General features: G+C 47.6%; 1 protein-coding gene across 2 annotated transcripts; it reads left to right on the top strand.

Moving 5' to 3' along the window:
• The first annotated feature begins 114 nt into the window (after nt 1-114).
• On the top strand, nt 115-10975 carry LOC133170136 (trinucleotide repeat-containing gene 6B protein-like). 2 transcript variants are annotated; one of them, XM_061302823.1, is made up of 21 exons: nt 115-424; nt 1093-1180; nt 1251-1272; nt 1637-2071; nt 2182-4761; nt 4830-4976; nt 5070-5254; nt 5376-5438; nt 5553-5711; nt 5876-6013; nt 6121-6306; nt 6385-6501; nt 6587-6764; nt 6860-7015; nt 7262-7336; nt 7411-7557; nt 7801-7893; nt 7995-8213; nt 8303-8373; nt 8612-8751; nt 8998-10975. In XM_061302823.1, the coding sequence occupies exons 2-21, from the start codon at nt 1124-1126 to the stop codon at nt 9566-9568; spliced, it is 5739 nt and encodes a 1912-aa protein (XP_061158807.1). In that variant the 5' UTR covers nt 115-424; nt 1093-1123; the 3' UTR covers nt 9569-10975. The 2 variants fall into 2 exon arrangements, with proteins under 2 accessions (XP_061158807.1, XP_061158806.1); XM_061302822.1 differs by having other exon boundaries at nt 6569-6764.
• Nucleotides 10976-11208: the final 233 nt, after the last annotated feature.

Below are 11208 nucleotides of genomic sequence, written 5' to 3'. Positions count from 1 at the left end.
CTCCCAAAGAGTTGCCGTGGTTGTTTACCTCAATTTTACCATCTCCCTCTAGTGGACGCTATCAGCACGACAATCTCTCCTCCCCTCGGTGATCAACAACCAGCCAGTGAAATGTTATGCTGCTTGGCTAAACCGTCACAGTCCACACAGAAGCAAAATGGCCGATAGTAAACTAACAGATCTTACAGCGTCTGTCACTCACCTGGTGGTTCTTATGTGTGTTCTGTTTACAGCCTGAAAACTACAGTCGTACAAAAAGGATACCTGCCTTCCTACAATTCACGTTTTGGTGATGTCATTTCTTATTCAACTTAGCCTTGAAAGCCTCGAAGAACTAGCTTGCTAAACTAGCTTACCTAGCTAGCCCGTAGGTCTGCGAGCATATTTTGCACGGGACTCACTTTATTCCCATGTGATTCCCGAGGTAAGTCATTTTTTTTACCTAATCTAAATATATTTCTGCATCTTTTGTCGTTTGTGTGGTCGTTGTTACCTCTGCGGTTACGCAGGTCAAAGGCATTTTGGAGTCTGCTTCGACTGCGTTGTAACGCGGTACCCAAGTGTATCATAAACAGTTATTAATAAGTGCCATGTTGTAATATTGGCGATCAAATCCTCTGGATAGTCATCTTTAAATGGATTTTTTTGGCTTGTATTTTGTGGCCGAATTTATTCTGTGTGTAAGTGAGGTCAAAATGGGTGCACAGTTTGAGTAACGGGTTTATTGACGTGCTGACTGGATCTGTCGGGCGTCGATGACGGTCATGACCCCCTCATTGCCCCCAGGGCTCTTCCTGTCAATGCGTGCAGGCAGCGGGCAGTGGTGGCCCCGAGTATCCAACGTTACATTGGACAAGAACGTGTGGACGTGTTTAGATATTTGTGTTTGTTCTAATATATTGGTCGTAAGGACCATACATGATCTGGACGTTGCTGGTTTGAATTTCTATCGCAGGATTCTTCATTGCATGTGTGGTTCTCAAGGATTGCATTTTCAAGTTGAGAACAAAAATGTTTTCATTGCAAGACTTAATCATTCGTAGATATTCAATGATTTATTTTGTGGCTATGTGTACTATGTTCTCTTCACAGACAGGAGCATCTGGAAAGGGAAGCGCAGTTAATGGAAGACAAGAAAAAGAAGAAAGACGACAAAAAGAAAAAGGAAACCTCTCCGAAGGTCAATCGTTTTTCATTGCTCATCTTTTTGTGTTTCTTTACCTTAAACCATTTCCTTTTTTTTTTTGTAGGTCCCAGAACTGAACGTCAAAGGTAAATCGAATTCTAAAAGTTTATTCACTCTATCATAATACCTCCAAAGGGTTTAATATTTATTTTCTACAAATATGCTATTCATTCATTCACGAGGCCTGGCAATTTGTCAGGATGATTTTGTGATTGTTGTATTACAAACACAGTTTAGCCATCTACATAAGAAACCAATTTTCCAATCTAGCGTCTGTAATCCAAACAACAACTTTGCAAGTTTATGACCTGCTGCGGAAAAGACAACAATAGAACAAGTTAGTCCGGTGGAAAGCAATCACAAAAGAGATCACGGTGAACATTGCCAAAGGCATTGTGCCCATTTATACTTTGACACTGACTTGAGCCAAAGTACTCTTTATTGTTCCAGTGCCAGAATCAACCAAGCCCTCCTGTTCCCAGCAACCCACCAGCCCTGCCTCAGTCTCCCCCAGCCCTGGCCCTGTTGACCCCTCCCCACAAAGTTCTAGTGCCCCTGTGCTTTCTGCACCAGTTCCTCCTGGTGGCGGGAACAATGCAAAACAGCGGACTGCTTTGGCCAACGGACAGCCCTCCTCCTCCTCCTCACTTTCTGCAAACCAAACTTCCCAGCAGCAGCGATACATGTCCCGAGAGGTTCCGCCGCGATTTCGCTGCCAGCAGGACCACAAAGTGCTACTGAAGAGAGGGCAGCCTCCTCTGTCCTCCATGCTGCTCGGGGGAGGTGGAGGAGATGAAAGCACTGGTGGGGTTGGGAGTGCCTGGGGTGCCACGTCACCTCTTTCCTCAAAAGAAGCAGACAACTCCAATGCAAATACAGATACAGGTAATTTAAAAAAAAAAAAAAATATCCCCAAAATAAACAGTCTCCATAAAATAATTGATGTGATGCTTAACCAACCAAAGATGAACTTCCGCAAAATGTTTTTCTTCTAGATTTGGGTTCATCCTCTCCTTCACCACCCGACGCGACATCCTCACCATGTGTCACTGCTCTCTCGCCATCTTCATCTTCTACCAATGCAATTTATGCAAATTCCACATGGGGGGCAGGATCCTTCAGCCTGCCCTCCTCTCAGGGTTGTGACAAGATCATCGTGGATGGGACTGATCTGGACAGCTGGCCTAGCATCCAGGGCACAGCTAAATTAAGTTCGGAAGGATCTGGAGCAGGGGGGCAGGAGCAAGACGGTAACCCTGGTAACAAAAACAGTAGTGCCTCGTGTCATGAGAAGAACCTCCAGCAGATAGGAGGAGCAGTTGAAGGAAGTGCAGGGAAAGTTGACAATCCCTCCCCACCTTTTTCTTCTCCTCTTTCCTCTTTTGCGTCACAAAATGAATGTGTTCAGACTGGCGGCGTCACGTGGAGCTCCTCCACTTCCGGCCGGGCGGAGGCAGGATTGGGATCAGCAGCATTTTATAATTCCAAAGTCGCCCATCTGCTTCCTGGACCTCAAGAGAGTCCCGCAGATGGCAACAGCAATCTCCCAGGTGCCATTTTAAACCCCAACGTGAACCCTTCTGCCTGGCCAACCCTCGTGGAGGGGAAGACTTCATCGACTTCAGCTTCTTCTCCACATTTGTCTCCACTTCCTGTCAGCGTCTCCTCTCTCCCTCACGAGCACACAGAGACGGCAGAATTAGACACGAGTTCAGAACAACAACATCCCTCGGGAAACCCAGGTGAAGGAGCACCGCGAGTTGGACCGGGGCCAAATGGAGAAGATGATGACAAAAGAGAGTCTGATGCAGAAGAAGGGAGCGTGAATAAGTCTGGTCCGTTGTCTTCCTCTTTAAAATCTTTGACTGCACTGACCTCTGCTCCAAGAACAGGTGCTTCACAGGAAGATCAATGGGGTGGTGGAGAAAGCGGGATCCATGAACAGGACCCAAATTTAGGGGGATTGGGTAACCAGGGTGACAATACAGGGTGGGCAAGGAGCGACGTCGGCGCAAATATCGAAACGGTATCTCAGGGAGTGTGGAAAGAAGGGAGCTCAGAAGTGGAGCGTGGAAACAAGGAGGAATGTTTAGGTTCAAATGACTTAGCGATCGCAACGGGAGCTTGTGGGAGCAGCAAGGCTGGAGCTTTGCCAGAATCGGCCTCACCAAAGTTTGCAACAATGGAAAATGCTTGGGACAATCAAAAAGGGAGAGAAAGTGCGGCACAACCGGTCGCAAGGCCGCAAGGCACTGGTAGTGAAGCTCCAGCTTCCTCGAGCGCAGGTGGGACAGAAACTGTCGGAGAAGGGAGCGGTAATGAGCCGAAAACGGATGGAGGACGTGCGCCGTCCAACCAGACCTCCGATACGGAAGTGGCCTTACTCGGCATGCTCAACCGATCTGACCTGGATCCCAGGGTTCTGTCCAACACGGGTTGGGGCCAGACTCAGATTCGTCAGAATGTGGCCTGGGATCTCAACACCACTCATGCGGTTGCAAATCAAACGGAAAAAATGCTCTCATCTTCCACATTGTCATCTGGAGCCATGCACAGCAATAGTCGCAGTTCCGGGAACCTCTCCAGGGTAAATCCTGACAACGAGTCGGTCAGCGGCCACGCCGATAGTGTCAGCTGTGACCTTGCTCCTGCGAGGGACTCATGGGATGGTGGCGCTTCACAAGTTAACTGTGGTTCTCGCATGTCTGATGAGATTATACAGAAGCCGAGAATATCAGATATGGACGGCGGTCAAGGAAACGCCGCGGTAAGTTGGGGTGATCCTCCACCTGAGAACCAGGGCAAAGGATGGGGTGAAGAGCACCACTGGGGGGACCATCGAGGCGGAAATTGGAGGGATAAAGGAGAACAGAGCAGCAGGTGGCCTGTAGGCTCAGAAGATAAAGGGCCAGGGGGGTGGAAGGGAACTGAAAGAGGTAAAGGAGCTGGTTGGGGTGACTGGGGCCAGAGTGAGTCCAAACCTGGAGGTGGCTGGGGAGATGGACGCAACAGAGGTGTGAGCAGCTCTGATGATGGATCCTCTTGGGGTAACCAGGATGAAAATGCATCTCAGCGGGGAGGATGGGGAGGGGGAGATGCGGTTAAAGCCTCGCACGACTGGGGGGGTTCCAAGCACCACACGGCGGCACCGTCACCAAGCAACCAAGTCGCCGCAATGAAAAGCCCAAATCAGCAGCACCAGTCACAGGGACACCACGCACCAGGAGGAAGTCTACAAGGAGGTTGGGACAACCGACAGAACGTGGGAAGTGTGGGTGGGGGTCCACCACCCAAGAATCAGAACCAAAGTTCGGGCTGGGTATCCGGCCCGATTCCCCAGATTTCTGGGGATGACGCTGTGGAACCCAGCGGCTGGGAGGAGCCCTCGCCTCAGTCCGTGAGTCACAAAATGGAAATTGATGACGGGACTTCAGCCTGGGGAAATCCCACCAAGTACAGTGGCAAAAATGTGAACTTGTGGGACAGAAATCGAGGCTCGTCCGGCGAAAGCCACGGTCAGCAGGCGCCCAGACGACAGCAGGGCTTGCAAAACAACTCCGCAAATGTCGCAGTTGGTAAGCATTATAACTTGACTTGTTATATTGTCCATCAAATTTCAATATTCATTTTCATCCATCTGCAGGTCCAGGAATGTGGGGAGGGGGCACACAATCTGTCGCGAATGGGTCAGGGCCTTGGAACCAGACTTCAGATTCGTCGACAAGATGGGGTGACTCCGATGATCCTAAAATCTCCAGCTGGGGCAACCTGTCGCCTAACCCCGGTAAAGGTAAGCAAAAGATGATCACGTATTATCATTAGGAGTTGTCAGTCTTTTATCGCTAAATTGAATGTATTAACTGTTCATTTGGTTTGATTGAAGGTACCAAGCCGATGGAGACCTGGGGTGCAAAGGCAGAAGGCTCCGTAGCGGCCTCCCGTCATCCGAGCTGGGAAGAGGAAGATGACAGCGGCGTAGGGATCTGGAATAGCGCCAGCTCCCAAGGAAGTAGTTCCTCCTATAACGCTGGAGGCTGGAGTCATGGCGGAAGGAGAGGGAACGTGAAGGTTAGTCAAATTTGAGCTTGCAAGTAGCTCTTTTCTCTTAATATTCGATTATATTAGAATATTGAGGTATCAGTTATTATTTTGTTATGTTATATGACTGACGATAATGTTCTTCCCAAAGGGTGGAAGTGGAGACAGCTGGCTAAATCCAATGTCACGGCAGTTTTCCAACATGGGTCCTCTGGTAATATTATTTTTTTTCTTTCTTTGCAAATGCAAAAAAAAAAAAAGTGTCGTCAAAGCATTGATCACCATCGTGTCCCTCTCTCAATTTGTTTTCATCATTGTTCATTCTCAGAGTGAAGACCCCGGCGTCGATAAGAAGATGGAAGGAGACAAGAGAGGGATGAGCGACTACAACGGGGACATCCGGAGAGGAGGAAGAAGCGGAGGAGGTTATCGCACGTCCAATTCCAAAGACATGGGTCCTGTTGACGTGGGCGCCTACGGTGAAAAAGTACGAATACTTGTTTCGTAAAGGTCATCGGCAGGGTTTGACATTGACGACATCTTCGGGTCACTACGTCTTGGTCCTTTCATGAGATGTTGAACCTGTAGAGTGATGCGATAATTCTTTGAATCCATCACCGTCGTTATTGATACACTGTTTTGATTCTGCAGATGAGTAGCCATGGAATGTACGTTGGCAGTGGTGGAGCGATGCATCAGGCCCGAGGGATACACCAACCTGGCTTGCATCCTATGAACCCATCTCCAGGGCTTCGAGCTCAAGTGCCTCATCCATTCCTGTCCGCTCAGGTCCATCATGTCTGGTCTTCTTAGTTACGAGTGAAGGAATCACGGAAGATCTTTCGATTCAACTTTGTGTTTTCTCACGCTCTTGTTGCCTTCACCGTGATGTGCAGGTGCCGGGCTCTGTGCTGAAGCAGATGCCGTCTCCTGGTGCCAGTGTGGTTGGAGGAGTAGGAGGTGTCGGTTCTGTCGGTGGAGCCGGCGGGGGTGTTGCTGGAGGAGTGTTCCCTCCTCAGCTTTCCCCACAACAATTAGCTGCGCTTAGCAACATCTACCCCCACGTGCAGCAGTTCCATCTGGTACACGACTACATTTTAAATGTTCTTCTATGAAGCCTCCATATACTATCTCACTTAATCCGCTTGTAAACCCCACAGGCTTGTCAGCTCTTGCTCCAACAACAGCAGCAACAACAACAGCAGCAGCAGCTTCTGCAAAACCAGCGAAAGTTCCCTCAGCCGCAGCCGCTCCGACAGCAGCCGGATCCACAGCAGGTGAATGATTAGACGACATTTACCTCTCGCCTACTAACTGCAGTAACGATCCCTTTTTTTCATTCAGCATTTCTCTGATTCTCAGCTCGCAAGGATCGTGGCAATTCTCCAGCAGCAACGACATCAGCACGGTGGAGTTGCAGCGGGGAGCTCCAAATTATCCCCCTCCCACCTTGGAGGAAGTCTTTCCAAACAGCCGATGGTTGATTCGTATCCGCCTCCCGGATCAGACCCGCATTCCAAAATGCAAGGGATGTACTCTGGTGAGCGCGACATGCAATTGAGTAGATCATTTCTTGCTCGTTTTCTTTTTAGGTAAATATGCCGCTAAATATATATATATTTTTGGGGTTTTCAGGATTTCCACCAAGTGGTAACCTGTCCGGATTGGAACTCGGCAGTCCCATGATGGGGGGGATGAAGGACATTGGAGGGCAGCAGTCTCGCTTCAAATGGATGATGGAGGGACATTCCCCAGCTCCGTCTCCCCCTGACTCGACGCTACTCAAAAATGGTAGGTCAACAGATGGTTTGTCGCTGAATTTTTACCACCTCAATCTGGTTTTAGCTCATCCTCATTGACGGTGTATTTTAATGAACCATATTGAATGAAAAATAGTCTGAATCAAAAATGCTATCAAGCCACAGTATTATTTGCCTGTCTTTATTTCTTGAACACATTTTTAACAATTGCACGAAAGGTGAGTGGAGGCTCACTTTACGTCCAGTAAGAGACTCTTTTTGGGTTTTCTCTCTCAAGGCTCCTCAGAAAACTGGCAGCGTACCCCCGGGAGTAAAATGGGGAACAAGCCTTCCACATCCAGTTGGCCACCAGGTGAGTAAGTTTTACATGGATGAAACGAGTGGCAGCATGAATGAATAAATCTTCTTTTCCTTCTATGATGATAGAGTTCCAGCCGGGTGTCCCCTGGAACGGAATGCAAAACAGCGCCGACTCTGATTCCGACCCCTACATGACCTCCAGTAGTGTCCTCGGCTCTCCGGGACCCCCAACCCTCACCGATTCCGACCATCAGTTATTGCGAGATAACATAGGTACGGCGAGAAACGAGTCGAGCAAAGCTACACGTGCGTACTGAAAGGAGGGAGTAGATTACAAGGTCTTAAAATGACAATCTTTCTCAAGTCTGGTTGGAAGTCTTGATCCCTCCTTAAACGGCCTAATACGACGCTTTACACTAAAATCCACCATTCTCCGGGAGTTGAAGCCTACTGCCTGTTTTCACCGTTCGCCGTCCTAACTGCAACGTATCAATGCTCTCTGATTGATTTGAACAGGGCCAAATCCTGCCCTCAACACCTCACTGCCTTCACATGGTGCCTGGCCCTACAGTGCCTCAGATAACCCGCTCAGTAAAGCACACAGTACAGGTAAATGGAATATTTTCTGTTTTTTGCTTATTGGTGTTGAGGTTATGCAATACAACATCTGACATCCTATTTTCCACGCCACCCCTTCCTTTTCTCCGCAGCAAAGTACTCGGAATACAAGTCCAGTTGGCCCCCCGATCCCATCGGACAAAGTAAGTGGTGGAAGGCCAATCGCAACGGCTCGCAGCTGCCACGCCCCCCTCCCGGCTTAACCAATCAGAAGCAAGGAACGCCCTCTCCTTGGGGAAGTGTAGGCCCACGGATAGCCCGGGGCTGGGGCGGGGGCGGTGGTGTTAAGCAAGACTCAAGATTTGGGCCAGGTACTGTAATTTGAGGCGAGCCTGGAAGCGAAGATAAATTCGTTATTCAGATATGTCGTGTTCACATATTTGCCTTTTTTTTTTTGTAGGCACAGCTTGGAGTGATGGTGTGGCATCGAGAGGCAGTTCCTGGTTGCTGTTGAGCAATCTGACACCGCAAGTAAGGGGGATCAAAAATTCATTCCAAAGACCAAAATGATGAATCCTTGTTGAGTCAGAACATGTTAAACCCCCGTCTTTCATTCATCTCCATTTCCAAACAAGACCAGACAGCTGCTTGGATTGTGACGTCGGACATATTGTTATGATTATGATCATCTTTGCGCACATATTTCTCTCTTTGTGCATACCTCAATCAGGTTTACAGACTTCACTCGTATTCTTTTTTCCCCCCGTAGATCGATGGCTCCACGCTTAAGACGATCTGCATGCAGCATGGTCCCCTTCTGACCTTTCACCTTGGCCTTACCCAGGGCAATGCTCTCATTCGCTACAGCAGCCGTCATGAGGCAGCCAAGGCCCAGGGTGCATTACACATGTAGGTTGAGCCAACGCTAATGCAATCTGTCATCCCCAAAATATTTTTGTCTCGAACATAACGTAAATATTGAAAATGTTGCTGGTCGCAGTAGCCAACAGCAGAATGTTTAAAAAAAGAAGAAATCCCGTTAGAAGCATTACTGTGACAAATGAGTCATAATTGTGTATAATGGGGAATCATTTAAAGGTCATTCAGAAAAGGATTCTGATGGTTAAATGACTCGTATCTCCTTTCTTTCTATAGGTGTGTACTGGGCAACACCACAATCCTGGCAGAGTTCCTGAGTGAGGAAGAAGTTGCTCACTATTTTGCACATTGCCAGGCCGCGGGCGCCGATGCGACCGGCACGGGAGGGGCGGCATCTGCCGGTACGCAGGCTTCACCCGGAACCAGCGCCGCCGTGACCCAAAGCGAGGCCAGCTCTCCAAGAAGCGACGGGGCAGTAGCGAGCAGCATCTCGGGTGGAGACGGAAGCGGCGGCGGGGCGGAAAGCGGCGCCGTAGGTCCGAGCGGCGTGTTGTCCCCGAGTTCTGGTTGGCAGGGCCTCGACGGTACAAGTAGCTGTTCCGAAACCTCAGCCCAAGGACCCGGGTTGGGGATTTTTTCCCAGTGGAGCGCCAATGGAGCAGGAGGGGTGGGCAGTGTCGGTGGAGCAGAATGTGGGAGGTCCGGACTTTGGGGCGGCATGGCTGCGGGATACCACGGCGGCAGTCTGTGGGGGGCACCGCAAATGGAGGAGAGGCACCAAATGGACAGTCCTGCTGCTTTGCTGCCAGACGATTTGCTGGGCGGCGGTGGAGCCGATTCGATCTGAAGAGCCTTCTTCCCCCTGTCGTAGGTTTGGACACACTGATTCTGCATACACTGGGATAACGTGATGTATTTACGATAGCACATCAACACATTTACAGATATGCATATATTAATGTTCCACACACACACACACATGTGCATATGCATATACATTGTTTGCATATCAACGTGCTCACGCATAAAGAAGAAATGTGAGACATGCTTACACACATTCTCGTGGCCAGACTTAAGCTATTATATATATATCTCTATATATATATATATATAAATAAACGCAGGGACTGTTAGTTGTATACAGCCTTTTTTTCCACAGATGAAGATTTCAACTGCTTAGACTTGAAAACTGAATACGAATGGTAAGTCTGAAAGACTCGACTGTATTTGTGCTTAGTAAAAATGGAAGACTTTACATTCATACACCAAAATTCAGATGCACCTTTTGAGAGAAGGGCGCCGTACACAGCATTACCTTTTCGTCGTATAAGAAAACTTCAAACTCATGTGAGAAGTGCAATTTGTTTTCACACACAAAACAAAAACAAAATGACACGAATTCAAACCCATGCAATCAGCAGAACTGCATCTTACTGCGTATGTCAAGTTTGTTGATATTTTTCCAGTTTATAGTAAGGCTTTAATTTTTTGGAATTGTGAAAATATTGTTTTTGTTTTCAAAATGCGGACCTCCTACTGTTTTACCTTGCGCACTCTTGTTATTATCTCTTGAATATGTTGGTTACTGTTGCAGTGATAAATGTTCAATTGAGGCTTTGTTGCATTTCTCCACGTGTGGATACAGTATTTGCCGCACGATGGACACGTGTGAGTGGGACTGAGACCAAGTACGTGGATTAAACCACCACTGTTAATTTGTGTGTGAGTGTGTGTGTGTGTGTGTGTGCATGTTACTGCCTGTCCGAAATGCAGGCAAGGCTGCTTACTATACAGAAGGTCTATACAAATTGTTTTGTGTTCGTTGTACTGCTGACTGTGTTAAGAATATTGGCACTAATGCTTTTTTTTTTTTTCACTTATTAGAAGTGGTTGTTAGTGGAGTTAGATTTTTCTTGTCCAAACTGCAATAATTCAAGATAAAACGTTTTAATGAGACAAACAGGTCAAGGCATATGCGTAGGGGGGGGGGGGGATAACATAAAATAAAATGGAAATGCCAAATCTTATCAAACTGTGCGGAGGGGGTGGGACGGGTGGTTTGGTTTGTTTACAAATGCAGAGTTACCATATGTTTGTAATGTTCTGATGACGTGTATTTGTTTTAAATTAAGACAGGCTTTAACACTCCTGTTCAGTGGTTTTTTTTTTTGTTTTGTTTCGAGATTTTACAAAGGAAAACATATTTAAACTAATGAGAACAATATTAATAAAGTATTGGCTTGTTTTAAACGTGCATTGGAGGTTCAATTCTTCTTCTTTTTTTAAATTCCTTTTATATATTATATATTTATTTATATATATTTTCTATATTGACCTTGCAAATTACACCTCAGTGACTGACGTTAATTCATTGATTAAGCACGGGGGGGGGGGGGCGGTCCATCTGTCCCCTTCTACGTGTACTATGATCCTTCCAAAAGCAAATCCTATTTAACAACCTACGTCACCCGACTGTAAACTACTTAA

Source organism: Syngnathus typhle, linkage group LG17 (assembly GCF_033458585.1).
Source record: "Syngnathus typhle isolate RoL2023-S1 ecotype Sweden linkage group LG17, RoL_Styp_1.0, whole genome shotgun sequence".
Taxonomy (NCBI): Eukaryota; Metazoa; Chordata; class Actinopteri; order Syngnathiformes; family Syngnathidae; genus Syngnathus; species Syngnathus typhle.
Note: the sequence above shows the minus strand (reverse complement) of the source record. Positions and strands in the feature narration are given on the sequence as shown.

What these genes read in the sequence shown, in the direction of transcription:
- LOC133170136 (XM_061302822.1), top strand. Translation starts at nt 1,124, where the DNA reads ATGGAAGACAAGAAAAAGAAGAAAGACGACAAAAAGAAAAAGGAAACC. An exon ending in GTTATTGCGAGATAACATAG is followed by an intron (nt 7,558 to 7,800) that starts GTACGGCGAGAA and finishes TGATTTGAACAG; the next exon opens with GGCCAAATCCTGCCCTCAAC. An exon ending in AGACTCAAGATTTGGGCCAG is followed by an intron (nt 8,214 to 8,302) that starts GTACTGTAATTT and finishes TTTTTTTTGTAG; the next exon opens with GCACAGCTTGGAGTGATGGT.